Raw genomic sequence first — 15,244 nt, 5'->3', positions numbered from 1 at the left:
TACTAATTGGGTCCCTTCCAAAACACATTAGTCCACTTATGCTGTTTGTTGTCTTAAAGTGTTACATTTGCCAATAACCTCCTAAAATCCAGAGTTTGCTTCTCTTTACAGTCATTAAATATATTTCAACACTTTAACTTTTCAGTAAATAAGAAGGTCCTTCTTTTGTTAAAATATTTGCCAAATTTTGCTAAATGTCTTAGCAATGTTAAAAAAGAGTAAATATTGAGTATTAATGGATTCATTTACCATTTTTTATGCATAAAATGAAACAAGCAGAAATTATGCTATGACTGAGGAGACACACTTATGGGGAGGAGAGTGAGAAGACGGAGGTGAAAAAGAATTCTAAACATTCAGGAACATATATTTGTCAGTGTCTTTTGGGAACACAATGTTTTTCCAGTGTACTTTTGTTATAATATATTAACATATTTTCTGAAGAGGCAGCTAAATGTGAACTGAAGTCACACTGCCTGAGGTTGAATCCTGTCTTCACTATTTTTACACATACAATAAAAATGCTGATCAAAATATGTTTGTCTTTTCAGGATTTTGCCCCATGTTTTTATATGTGAGCAGAAACAAAACTATAAATATCAAGATGCAAATATTGTTTAAAAACATATGACATGTATTCTTAGAAATAGAGACTGTATGTATGTACTCTAATTCTTCATTGCTGTTTGGCTAGCAGACACCAGGTAGACACAATCAGTAGTTTTCTCCCTACTGCTATTCTCAAAAATCTTAGTCATACCAACAAAGCCCATAGTTTCAGCTATTAATGCTATAACTGTTGATCCCCAAATCTATCAATCGACATTTGCCTCCATCCCTCTACATATATGGCAAGACCTACATTTTAAAAAATGAAGTAGACAATGAGTGTCATGAGAATATTGAGGGCTTACTTTCCCACTGTCAGAATCATCTCTCTCTGCCTGGGGAGATACCACCATAGAAAAGTAGTCTGCTGCAAAATTATGGCAAAGTTGAAATTGGTTTTCAGCACTCCCACTACAGTTGCTTCCCTATTCCTCTCTTAGATATCTCTCCTTAAGAATCTAACATAATATACTAAATATTAACAATTTTTTTCTATTATATTAGTGCCTACGTGTTTCCCATTTTGTCTATTTATTGCAATGTTTCTTAAAGAGGGAATCACAGACATTGTAAGAGAATGTTTGTCTTCTAGACACAGATGCTTAGATTTGTAATAAAATTTAGAGGACGTACAGTCGTCTTCCCTCACTATATGAGAACCTGCGACTATTAGATCCTAGAGGGTTGGCACCTACCTACCTTACTCATCCCGGCATACCCAGCGTTTAGCTTTAGTGCCTGACACATAAAAAGGATTCAAATTTCTTATTAAGCTGAATAAATGTGACCGGTGACAGGCAACCTAGTTCCCTGGTTCAATCCTATTAGACCCACATAACAAACTATTGAAATCTGTTCATGGATTAATCTTCTCAACTGGACTCTTGCAAGCGCAGGGATCTTGTCTTTCTCTCACCAGCTTGATAAGTCCCTTAGCTGTTGAAATTTAAAATGTAAACGAAAAAAATACAAGAAATCTACAAGATATAACATGATTAGGTTGCTGGACAGGCATAAAATACTAATATTAAAGCTAGGTGAGGATTCCAACTTCTAGTGCATCAATCGAGCTTCTCCGCCCTCAGGTTGCCTCGGCAACTTGGGAGAGCGCCCGCCTCCAGCCCCGCCCACCGCCCCGCTCTTCGCCCGCCTCCCGGGACCCTTACTTCCGACCCAACCGGCAAGCTGGGACCTGGAGTCCTGCTGTCTCTGTCTGTGCCTGTCTGAAAATACAGAAGAAAATAACTGCAATTAGAAGAATATTCATTCCAAATGATCCTCAATTTTGTTTTAGAGATATACATGAAAAAGCAGTAGCTATCTGTAGCTTGTAGGCGCCGCCCAGCGTGAGCATCTGGGCCCGATTTTTCAGGCAGTGCCTTGGATACCAGCAACCTTGGAGGACCCCAGCTTGCCGCGGGAGACGTGGACCTGAGTGGGGCCAGACGCCGCAGAGGAAGTGAGGTTGGTGGACGGAGTTGGAGTGAGGTTTGTGTCCAGACCGGCTGCACCATGTAAGTGTTTGCTTTCCACCCGCCCCAGTCCCCCGTCCCGCTGCCCGACCTTAACTCTCCCGCTCTCTTCCACAGGTCGAAGGTTTCCTTTAAGATCACACTGACGTCGGACCCGCGGCTGCCGTACAAAGTGTGAGTAGCTCGGTCGCGGGGGGGTCGCTATGGGCTGGGCGATATGAGCCTTCCCCGCAGCTTCCACACCAGTAGTGTGCGTTCCTTTCCTCCCCTGAGCTTCCCACATCCCACTCGAACTGAGATATCCTATAAGTGTCAGCTTGCCCAGGCGCGGGGCTGTGCGGATATGCGTGCTGGGAACGTTGCTGGTGATTTGCGATCTCTCTTTGGGGGCTGATGGAGCGGGAGGACGTGTGGACGGGGCTCTGGTGATTTGCTGGCGTCCTTAAAACAGTCTCAATCTGCTCGTGATGAGAAAGGCCTTTCACCACTTTGACCAGCTGTTAGAGGAAGTAAGGGAAAGCATCCCAGTCCGGGTTCCGAAATTACTAGAACAGTCAGGCTCCTGATACTCGTTGAGTGTGACTCACTCGATAGTTGGGCTTCACAAAGTAGAGAGATTACCCCCTCTCTCATCTTTGATTTCGCCCTTTACATTGGATTGTTTTCATCAACGTGTAAGTTGGCTCTAGAAAAAAAGAATAAGAAGGCGAGAGGGAGAAAGATGAAGGAGTAGAGCAGCATCGGTATCTATAAGAGTGCCTGGAACGTGGTACCAGTTCACTCAGTATGTGTTGACTGAATGAATTTAGCAGCACACTTCTAGTTCAGTGTGTGTATAGTTGTATGTATGTGTAATTTGTGTATGGGTATGTGTATATAAAATAGACACAACACATGTATGGGTGTGTCAGGGTCATTATGTTATGTTTCCTATTCAAAGTAATGGTATCTAGTATTTGAGTACTAGTAAAAGCAGCTCTGAGATTTGTGGGAAAACATGCTTTAACTTTTTAAGGCCACTTTTCACTTGTCAGGCAGGTAAATACATACTTCGATAGAGAAATGTTCCTTGAGTTGCTAATAGTTGAATTCTAAGAAAGATGTGTCAGTCCTGGATTTATTCGGGGGAATGTCCAGGTTTTTATTGTTTGTTTTGTTTTTTTGTTTGTTGATAGATTCCCTGTTGGTATTGCTACTTGGTTATAGAAATGTTGAAATCAAACATTCTCTTTCATATACAGGATGCGTTAAAAAACACCTTTGGCTCTTTCAGTCTAATTCCAGTGTTTCCAGTCTTACTCCCCACCTCTTCCTCCTCACCCCACCCCTGGCTACTTACCACCACCATCACTTAATCAAAGTTTCAGCCATCCTGTTCCCAAATTGACAAGCAAGTCTTTGGATCCTCCCTGTCTGGCACACGTTCTCCTGTGTGCTTCTAATGTAGTTTTGTGACTACCACTTCCTGACAGCATCCTTTAATGATCAAAATTTCACCTCTGAGACAATTTCTGTGATGATCTAGGGAGTTCATTTCACCCTTCCCTAGTGTCCTACAGAAACTTTGTTTTTATTCTTTATAATAACACTTGTCAAGTTATGCCATGGTTCTGTTTATGTGAAATATTTATTTTAAAAACAAATTTTGCCAGTAATTTACTTTAAAAGTTCATTTTAATATGCAGGATAGTTCCTATTTTTTCAAAACACCAATGTAATGTAAGCATAAGTTTTACAAAATGATGTGACTGGCAAACACAAGAGCTTCAAATCTAGGTAAGGTTTCTGGAGTTGCAGTAACTCCCAGTCCCTCTGCAATTTTCTGCCAATTAGAACATGCACTAAAATATGTTTTTATTTTCTGTATTATTGGATTTTATTTGGACAGTCTCACCAATTTAATATGCAGATAGAAACTTATGTTAATGAATATCAGCATGGCATTTTATTACATGATACAAGGCCATTTTCAGTCTCTAGTCCAAAAGTGAATTGAAACCGCAAACTTTTAGAAGTTCTCCTCTAGAGTTTTAGGACAGTGAGTCTCAGGTTCTAAACTATAAATAAACTACAGAAATACTTGCAAAGTACTGTTCCCAGCTTTGTAAACTTTTACATTGCCCGTTTATTAGATATTTTTTAATCAAATGGCTATCCTTCAGAATTTTGTTTTTCTCTCTTTTTATTCCATATAAAAAAGGAAAGGGAAAAAATGACATCTATTTTCACTCTTTAGCATTATTTGGGGGGAGTGGACTAGGGCAGCTGAGAAATCTATTAACACTTTCCTTACTGAAAGTCGCTGTAATGTGCTGTGTCAGATACAATGATTCTTATATTCAGCAATAGATCTGTAGACTAAGTGAGGGGATGGTACATATACCTGAGGGTGTTATATAGTAGTAGTTGGTATTAAGTCGTTAGAGAACAATACAGTGGTGACATATAGAGAAGTTTCAAAGAGAAATGTTAGCTTTCCCTACTTTGAAAGAGGATTTGATCTTTAATCATTGTAATTTATTTTACATTAGGACTCTTATTAATCTTATTTAACTTATTTCTGTGTCTTTGAGTGCTTTCTTAAGGTATAATGTCAATTATTTTTTAGTGTTTAAGTTGGAAAATTGATGCGGATTGACTGTGTATTGGTGCTCTTTAATATACTTGCCACTGTACATGTCAGTTAACAAAATCACACATCACTCTCTGAAATGTTTGTATTGAGTGAGCCCATTTTCAAATGACATAAAGGTGGAAAATCACTTAACATCTTGCCATAGTAAACATACTCATTTTCATCAACTTGGACTACTATTTTAGACTTGATGATTGAAAGTTCACAGAAAGCTTCGTGAAAAGACTTACGATCTGATGATGCTTCCCAGGTAGCCTCTTCTTCTAATGAAAATGATCACATTCTTGCATGGGATGAACTGGAGGCGGCAAAGTGTACTGAAGACTGAGGAGAGATTCAACTTTTTGAAATCCATCTCTAGAAACAAGAAGCAACCTACACGCTAGACCTGTTTGTATCAAAGTATGAAGCATGTACAAATCCACACCTATGTAGGTTATTCATTTTCAAGTGGAGCTGAGGGCACCATCTCAGCAATAAGGCTAATAATTGCTTTCTTTCTTGGTAGAGTTAATGAACATAGTGTGCAATCATAATAGCCAACCTCTGACTCAAAAGACAGCTTTGTCAGTAGCCGAAATAAGTAACAAAGGACCTAAAAAAAAAAAACTCAGCCTTTTAAAAGATTCTTTTTAATTCTTGCAGACTCAGTGTTCCTGAAAGTACACCTTTTACAGCAGTCTTAAAGTTTGCAGCAGAAGAAGTAAGTATAGAAATTGGAACAACCTGTAGAGAGTGCAGTTTAGTGATGTGTCTCAAAAATCTGCATGCATCTTGACCCACCACTGCCACATGGGTTCATTACTAGGTTTACGCTGTCAAAAGGTTAAGCCTCACTTATAGATAAAAGTAGAGTGAAAGTTGAGACTCACCGATAAAAGAATGACTTAAACAAATGGACACATCTATTTAATGTAACCATTGAAAATTATAAGGAGAATTTTTATTGAAATTGAAAAGATAGTGATGATATGTCAACTTTTTAAAAAAACATTATATCACTGTAATCTGTACGCCTGTGTTTTACTAGCTTTGATTCTAGAAGTACAATTTTATTATATATTTATCTTAGTTTTCAGATTTTCTCTATAAAGCATGTGGACTGTCAGTAAAATTTATTGTTTTTAAAAGTGTTTTTAAAGATATGTTTGGGTTTCTGTTTTTAAGAAATAAAATTTTTTCATCGGAATTTTTTATCAGAGGCATCTGTAAAGTAACTCTTTGGACTTGACAATTAGAAGAGAAACTTGGTCTGGTGGAAGTAACCTGAAAATGAGATTTAGGAGACTTAACATTCCTCTTTTAACTGTGCCATTAATTATCTGTTTGACGTGGGGCCAGCCCACGAATTTCTTCCTTAAATTTCTTAATGTGTAAAATGGGAATAGTTAATGCCTACCCTTCCTATCTGATTAAGTGATTTTGTGTAAAAATATAATAGCAGTTACTAAAATTTTGTGAAGTTAAAGGTGCAGTGCAGGTACAGAGTAACCCAACTCAGAATATTTTGTTCGAAATCTTACAAGTTTACAGTCACAGAAAAAAGTTCAGTAATTAAATAAATAAGAAACCAGCTTAATCCATAGTCCAGCCCTGTACTTAAGGAATTAATGGAAAATCAGCCAGCCCACTAGTGCTTCCGGCTCCTTATAAACTATTGTCAGGGACCACTGCCATAGTTCATCACTCATTCAGAGTTAAACTGAAAAGTGGTATTACTTGCTTTATTGTCAATTTTGATCTATCCTTCATGCAGAAAGAATAACTAAAAAGAGGTGGGGAACAAATCTGAACACAGCATCATTACTTTTTGCTACACAGATCACTTGGTTGAAATGCTCCTGGTTTGTGGCCTAGCAGGTTCCACAGATTCTAATTTGAGAAGTAGATCCCTTCAAGCTATAATTAATATTTATTATTAAATTTTGTAATTATTTTATAGTGTGTCCTTTTACAAGGCAAAGGCATTGTTGTGATCTGGGTCTTCTAGTAAAGCTTGTGAAAATCCTAACAGGTGTGCAACAGAAAATGAACAAACTTCACACAACCACATGTATTGATTAAGGTTTTAGTGTACCTTTTAATTATAATGAATCACGAATGTTACACACTTAGAAAGGATATAGCTTTAAGGCAGCAGTGAGAAGGCCTTTCACAAGATGACACTGTAGACTCTTTCAGTAAGAACAAGATTTGACTTAAGAAACCAGAAGTCTGTGGATATAAATCCCTAGTAAAATTCTCTTAATAAAAAATAAAATAAAATCCCCCAGCATATGACTGGGAATTAATTTAACTAAAGAATGAGTTGTCAAAGCCTGAAAGAGCCTCTTAACATCCTAAATTATAAGACATATGGGATATGAGATAGAAATGAATGACAGCTGAGGAACATAAAGTGCACTTTGCATCTGGGAAAAAACTTGTCAGTACTGTAGACAGAAGTGGTAGTTGCTGTATGTACATCACTGGTAATGCTTCCCCAGATGTCAGTTTAACCATTGCTGCTACGTGCTGGAAAAGGAAGAAATTATGTCTGCAGTTGCTTTTGAGTTTTAATGTCACAATATGTCACCACTAAGAAAACGCATAGCTTATCTTAAAATGGACATAACTAAGAATAACAAATAGAAACTTTGTCATATTCAAGTTTTAGACATCGGAAGTTGCCTATAATTAATTTAGGTGTTTGATAAAATTTTAATAAGTATTACAGCCTCTATAAAAAGTTTTGAAGTATTTTTAAATTTATTAAAGTACATTTTGAAGTTACTTTAAATTAGGTTTATTTAAAATTTTTAAAACTTTAAGAGGACACTTACACTTAAGAATGTGCCATATGAACAGTAAAATTATTTGTTTTTTAGGTACATAAGCCTGTAACAAGTAATTGTTCTTATGCATAGTTAAGTTCTTATTTTAAAACTTGGTTGTTCAATTCATAAATTAAAATAAGCTTTTAGTTGTTTTTCTCAACTATGATACGTGACTACTATAAATACCAAGAGCAGCATTTCCCAGAGAGAGTGTTTTCCCCAGACCACCAGAACCACCAAAAAAAAAAAAAAAAAACATTAAAAACTGGGGTCAGTGGCCCAAAAGTATGGGAAACACATTATTGACTATTTTTTTGCCTGGAGTTAAATAAACTATATTAGCCTCATATTAAAGGATTTTGAAAAGACTAGTAGTTTAACTTAATGTCTTCCAAACTTATTTAATCACAAAACTCAACTAATATTTATAAAGTTAGTCCATGACATAGAAGTGCTTAATTAATATTTGTTGGAGGAATGAACTATGAGGACATGAACACACTTTGACAAATACTGGTCTCTGGAGCATTAAGAGGAGAATTCTACCTTTTAGCTACTAATAAGCTCCATACCACATTTCATTGATTCAGAAAGCTCTTCTTTTTACATCTCAGTGGAGTCTTCCTGTCATGCTTGGCCGTGTGGCAGTCACATAATTATCTAGCTGACATCACCTGCACCTACTTGTACTTAGAGGTATTTCCTGGTGGCATAATTGGACTGTTGCAATCCCATGAGGTTTAAGTCAGCAAATCATTTAAGGAGAGCTTGAGGAAGGAATATGAGCCTTGGTTGGCCTCCCATTAAACACAAGAGAGCATTTGTTTGAACTTACTATTTCCACAAAGAAATTTGAGGAATATTCTGAGCAGTTGCTTTGCTTTTATTTTTGCTTATGCCTGAGCATTATATATGACAAAAGTAAATCATATCTAAGTCTGAAAGAGTAAACATTGGGTCATAGATTCATTGACAGTGTTTTTCTTTTTTTGTAGTGCATAAAAAAGATGCATTTTACAATGTATGGTGTCCTAGATACAATGAAATGCAGTATTTAGAGAACAGTGTTGTCCTTTAAAGATAAAGCAAGTTATAGTATTCTTTGATGACGTTACTTATCCTAAAAGATAAACCACATTTTAGAATTATAGAGTTGATTATATGTACCCCATCCTTGCTAACCATCTTTCATAGTTAATGTTATATATATATATGTATTTTTTATCTTTTACTCCCTTTTAGTTTAAAGTTCCTGCAGCAACAAGTGCAATTATTACCAATGGTAAGAATTCATTTTAAAACTATGTATTAACTTTGAGTTACAGAAATTGTTTAAAAGAAACCAAATTAGTTAAAATTGACTTAAATATAAAAGGCTAAAACTTATATCAAGGTAAATGATATACTTGATTGTAAACACTAAGTCAAGGTTATTGTTCATAATTGTCTCTTTTCATTTTTTTGTGCTTTTGTTATATAGTACAGCACTTGATAATATTTTGTGTCCTTATAACTTCATGACAAATTATTATTAAAAATAACTTGTCATTTTATTTAAAAAGGGGTTTTGGGGTTTTTTTTTTAATAAGTTATATTGGTAAATGCTTTTAGAATATAGGAAGCTAAGCAGGAATGTACCTTTGCTATACCTTGTTATTGCTTTCCTGATAGAAAACAATTTCTTATAGACTGCAATAATGAGGATTTTATCCACTTAGATATATACATTAAATTCTGAATATCTTAGGATACTACTAATAATTAAGTTTAATGGAAATAGCCCTATGAGAAAATACTGAAACAAGATGAGGAATAAAGATTGCAGGGAATGCTTATTATCTTTCAAGAATACAAAGTAATATTCACAGGTACTGGTGAGTGGTTCGGGATTAGTTAAGATAGACTAAAGGAAGGTAGGTTTTTTTTTTTAATGTTTTATTTATTTTATTTATTTATTTTTGGCTGCGTTGGGTCTTCGCTGCTGCGCGCGGGCTTTCTCTAGTTGCAGTGAGCGGGGGCTACTCTTCATTGTGGTGCGCGGGCTTCTCATTGTGGTGGCTTTTCTTGTTGCGGAGCACGGGCTCTAGGCGCATGGGCTTCAGCAGTTGTGGCTCGCAGGCTCAGTAGTTGTGTCGCATGGGCTTAGTTGCTCCGTGGCATGTGGGATCTTCCTGGACCAGGGCTCGAACCTGTGTCCCCTGCGTTGGCAGGCAGATTCTTAACCACTGCACCGCTAGGGAAGCCCAAGAAGGTGGCTTTAATGTGCAATAATTAGTATGATTTAGTTTAGATATGACAGAATTTCTCATTCTGAAACATTCTGCATGCTGTCACATTGAAATGTGTCTGTATTTAGATGAGAGCTATCTTACTTTTCTAGAAAGTTCTAAATTCACAAATGAATAGCTATTGGGAAAGTGCCTTGTAAACTTTTATCAAGTGTCAGTGGAATTTACATCACTACGTGGGCTCTTCAGCCTTAGGATTTGATGCCTCAGAGCAATATTAAATGATTAATGACATACCTAAGGTGTTTTGGCTTTATTTTTCACTGGATGTGGCAAAATAGTATAAAAAACTATCTTCTTTGTAAAACTTACCAGGATCATTGTGTTGACAGATGTTCTTGTCTAATCCAGCAATATGTGTGAATACATAATAGTGAGAGATTTCAACAGATAACTCACCTGACAGACTGTCATTCGTGTTCTCAGTATAACTGTTTGGCTTATGCCTGTGTACACAGCAGCACTTTTTTGGCACAGTTCTTGTTACTATTAAAGCCTTTTAGCTTTAGAAATAACTTAGATGATTTTACGACTTATTTTCTAGATGGAATAGGAATAAATCCTGCACAGACTGCTGGTGAGTATCTATCTGAAATCCATGGAGGTGTGGTGAGGCTATATTTATCAATTGATACTGAATATTTAATTCATTCTAATTAGACTTGATAGGATTTAACCAAGGTAATAGTTGATTTTTAGGGATTGTATAGCAGTCTTTACCTATGTGTGTAAGTACTTTGTTTCTTTCTATGTATCAGTTATGTATGCTTTTGGCTACAAGAAAGAGAAAACCTGACCAATAAGCTTTATTTAATACATGTAACAAGAAGTCTGAAGATTGTGCTCTTGTGGGAATGATTTTGAGCTACGTCATAAGGTAGTTGTGAGGTAGCACATGTAAAGTGCTTAAAAGTTTGCATTATTTATAGTAAGCATTCAATAAGTGCTGGCTATTTTAAAGAAGTACAGTCATTTAAATTTCATGGGGCCTGGTCTACACTCAGAGTTTCAAGCTGTTACCATTATACAGTGCTAAATATTGATGTCCTAACAAGCAGGAAGGGTAAAAGTAAACATCTTAACAGACAGTTGCATATTTGTGTTAGATGTACCTTCCTTAGCTTATAGTCTAATTATAATATTTTGAAATTAAGCATGATTTAATATCATGTAACCTCAATCTTGAGAAGTAGTTATTTTTAAACTATTAATATTCTAAAGTACTTCTACAAAATTATATTGTCCTCCTAGGTCCTGGGCTTGAAATTTAGCCATACAGCAAATGAAGAGGAATTTTAAATAATTTCTTTTTACATAAATCAGTTGTTTTAAGTGTATAATTTTATTAAATTAAAAAGTCTGTTTTTTGAGAATCATGAGGCATTTTGTTGTATAGATGCCTTTAAACTTAGGTTTAAAGGTTTTGCTTTTCCTACTCTAGAAATGCTTGGTAGTTATATTAATTTGAATTATTGCTTACTCTAACATGTTGCCTGTTGTATTACCCTATAAAATTGAATTGTGGGAATCACGAGGTGTGAAGAAAATCTCAGCAGGCAACGCAGACCCAAAGTAGGTCAGGGTTTCTAAACTTCTGTCACTTGGGGTAGATTTAGATGTATTATTTTTCCTGCCCCTCAGTATTTTATTGTATATTAAAGTGAGTATTGATGGTTAAATTACCTTATGTTTTATTTGATGATTGGTTTTGGTAGTAGTTCTTTGGGTAGTGTTCTTATTTAAAATTTTCAAACATTAGTTGGGTTGTGAAGATGTGAGAGGGGTAGGCACAAGACTTAAGCCTGGACTCGGGTTCTAATGATCTTTGAGCTTTGTACCTACTTGACACTCCTTTGTTTCTTTTACATAATAATTGTTGAAATGTTAAGATAGTGTGTCATTTTTTAAATACCTAACTTTTTGTTTTGTTTGTTTGTATAGGAAATGTTTTTCTAAAGCACGGTTCAGAACTGCGAATAATTCCTAGAGATCGTGTTGGAAGTTGTTAGTATCTGCTGCTTGGAACATAAAAATCCCCTTCCAGAATAAATATTGTTATTGTTATTGTTGTAAAATTGGAATCAGGCATTTGAAATCCTATGAAGACACCAATAGTTGATGAAGTAATGAAAGGTGGCTGTCTGTCCCTTCTAGTTATTCACATTCTTCACGTGAAGAGGGGACACTTCTCTGTTGAGGGTGTCATCACCACAGAAGATCACGTTACTACCTCACAGCACACACAGGTAGTTCATTGTGGGTAAATGGATTATCCAACTGTGTCTTATAACTGGAGGATGCTTCTGATCATTCTTTCTGAGAACATTTGGAAAATTAAAATTTACTGAATCTTCCTATTTGTCTTTGAGTTAATAATGTAAAAAGATTATCAATCCATACGTGGCAATTTGCTTGATAGCATCTGACCTGGAGACACAAAAATAGTTGAATTTTTCATTAATATCGTTTATAATAAAGGATCACATCAATGAATAACTATCTTTTTATCATTTAGCTTGCTTTGAAGTTTTCAGACTTCTTGAGTTCTTATAAATTTTAATTTAAAAATCAAAGAGCCAAAACTTGAATTTTCGATCTAGCCCCTTACGTGTGACATTGGTATCCCACGCCAAAGGGTTTAATTGAGACTAAAGTAGAAGCATCAGTTGCTGAATTATGCATTCCTTTATTGATCTCTTTTTTAAAAAAAACCTTTAAAACAGGAATCCTCAAGAAACCATCTTTTTGAGGATAATATATCTAAATAGTGTTCAGGGAGAAAGCATTGTCGTAAAGAGGATCTGACGTTCACAACAGAGCTCAAGGAAATGCTAATTGAAATGCTCACTAATTCTACTTACTGAAGACCCAACATTTAAGGAAGTGTTAAGATTAGTTACTGGAGTGAATAAGAAGCTAGGAAAGGAAGCTGGGGAAGCCCAGATGACCAGGCTTCTAGTAAGAAGGAAAGAAACAAAAATGAAGGGGAGCAGAAAGGTGTAACGAGTGTCACAGAAAAGGCCAAACTGGATGGACAAAACCACAGAGGCTATGTTGGGAAGAACTGAAAGGAAAATAAAATACTTGACATTGTTATAAGGAGCAGAAGGCAATCAGAGAAAGCAAAGCATAGGCCTTGTCAACATACAGATTTCAAAATTCCCCGTAGAGCATCTAAAGAATGATATGCATAAGGGAAGCTTTTGTTTGCCCTTAGGACATCAATATCTATGCACATCTTGAAAGGTGAAAGGAAGGCTCGTGGTGATTGAGAACCAGTGCTTGACTTGCTGTATTCTAGATGGTAAGCTCTGGAGGCAGGCCTGGTGTCTGTCTTGCTCTTTCTAGGCCTGGAAATGTAGGCCTTCAATGAATATGTGTAGAATTATTAATGAATAAAGTATTTCTAAGATCAATTTTTATCCAAGTGTGCATAGGCTCTAGGTTCATTGGGGAAAAAAACAATGCAACAGAATCAGTATCCGAAGAGTAATATTGGTTAAGTTTAAGGAAGTAACTAGATATTGTTCATATGTTTGACAAATGAACAGCAGGATTCTGAATTGTAAAGGGAAAAAAAATTGTGCTGAGGTAGTATGTTGCTAATGTTTGGGGAATTTTTTATTTTTATAAACAAAGTCTGACGCTTAAAGACTCCTAGTCTTTAACGACATTAAGCCTCAGTTAACCAGAAATGTATGAATACCCAGTTTTCTGCATTTTTTGTTTTATTTAGATTTCGCCCATTCTGTTTCTAGCACAAAATTCTGCCTAATTTGTTACATTAATAAGTTTTATGATGTCTTCTACCATAATTTGTTTAATATTTTTGTTCTTTGTTTGGAAAATTGTATTGCAGTAAGGTCTTAAAAATATTTTCTTAAAGAACTAGGCGTTTTGTTATTAAATAAATGTGATCTGTAACTTCTTTGTGCAGAATGTTTTGAAGTGTTGTATTTAGTTTAAATGCTTTATTGGTACTCTTGTGAAAATACATTTTCTTATACCATAAACCATATTGTCTACTCTTATTATTAGTGTTCAGTTAGCACACCTGTTGAGCCAGTATATAACAAATGTAGCCAAAAAGAAAACAAAAAAAGGGCAAAAATGATTAATGGCTATAGGTCTTAGAAATGAATGTATATTTCCAAATACCAGTCCATTTGGAAAAAAATTCAAGTTACAGTGTCTATAGTAAGTGTTTAGGTTGGTGGGTCCTAAATAAACCTGGGGTAATTATCAGAATCACCTCGGAAATTATAAATATAGATTTCTGGAAGCCACCCCTAAAGTTCTTACTCATTAAATCTGGAATGATGTATAAGAATTTCTGTTTATAAAAGCAGTCCTGATGATTTCTGTTTTGCAGCTCAGTTTGAGAATTAATGATAACTTTTCACTTTGTAGATGAATAAAACGCAGTGTAAGGGGTCAGAGTAACTAGAATATGTTCTAGAATCTTGGGAAGTGTACATCCCACTGCTTGTTCCTCCAGTAGCTAAGTGCAGAGATGCTATAACAGTCTGTCTCACTCACCGGTAGTAAAGCCTCCTTTTAAAGTGTTCCACGTCCAATAGTTTTTTGGATATTTTATTTCTTAAGATTAGTTATTCGAAAGAAAAGCCAGTGGGAAGAAAACTCAGTCCAATTTAAGCTCTCTGGTCCCCAAATTAAGACATTAAAAATACCCACCATGTCTTTACTCAAAGACCTAGAAATATTTGTAACTTGAAAGCATTTATGTACTCTAATGGAGCACTTATAAATTAACTGACCAAATATTAGTGTTCCCAAGGCTATTTATAAACGGCATATTACATATGTAAGTCATATATATGTGTATGTATACATATATCTATTTTATGTATTTACCTATGGAATTAGTGGGTATATATATATACATATATAATTTACATATGTAGCTCATCTAAAAGAAATGTATTGCACAAATATGTTGAATATGAATACACAGTTTCAATATGTATTGAACATCAAATATTTTGATATTTACTTTCACGTCTCATTCTTCACAACAATGCCAAATTATTCCCATTTCACTGAAGAAGAAAGAGGCTTAAAGAGGTTGAGATTTAAAATTTGACTCCTTGTTTGACTTTGGAACTCTCCATACCATACTGGGAGAATTTTTCAGTATCTTTTTCACAGTATACTAGATCTATATTGAATTATAAATTTAAAAATATAAGAGAAATGTGTCAGGCCTAAATTCTCATTTCAAAGTACCAAGTATGTGTGTAATCATGAATGGCATTACTTACTAATGGTGTAAATGTGGTATGATTGTAGGACATTAAGTAAAAACCAATCAAATAAAGGTAATTATGAGTCTGGTGTGACTCCACAGGGTGGCTTGGTGGGAGTGGGACTATGGCTCCGCGTTCATCAGCCCCATCAGACAAT

General features: G+C 35.5%; 1 protein-coding gene across 1 annotated transcript; it reads left to right on the top strand.

Annotated features, from left to right (window-relative positions):
- Positions 1-2,061: 2,061 nt before the first annotated feature.
- UFM1 (ubiquitin fold modifier 1) lies at positions 2,062-13,730 on the top strand. Its single transcript, XM_029210472.1, has 6 exons — positions 2,062-2,123; positions 2,199-2,255; positions 5,362-5,419; positions 8,775-8,814; positions 10,365-10,397; positions 11,762-13,730. Coding segments are annotated over exons 1-6 (258 nt in total). The 5' UTR covers positions 2,062-2,121; the 3' UTR covers positions 11,830-13,730.
- The last annotated feature ends 1,514 nt before the right edge of the window (positions 13,731-15,244 follow it).

Source organism: Monodon monoceros, unplaced genomic scaffold, assembly GCF_005190385.1.
Source record: "Monodon monoceros isolate NGI ecotype Baffin Bay Population unplaced genomic scaffold, NGI_Narwhal_1 Super_Scaffold_8, whole genome shotgun sequence".
Classification (NCBI taxonomy): domain Eukaryota; kingdom Metazoa; phylum Chordata; class Mammalia; order Artiodactyla; family Monodontidae; genus Monodon; species Monodon monoceros.
The sequence above is the reverse complement of the archived record's forward strand: the minus strand, read 5'-3'. Positions and strand labels throughout refer to the sequence as shown.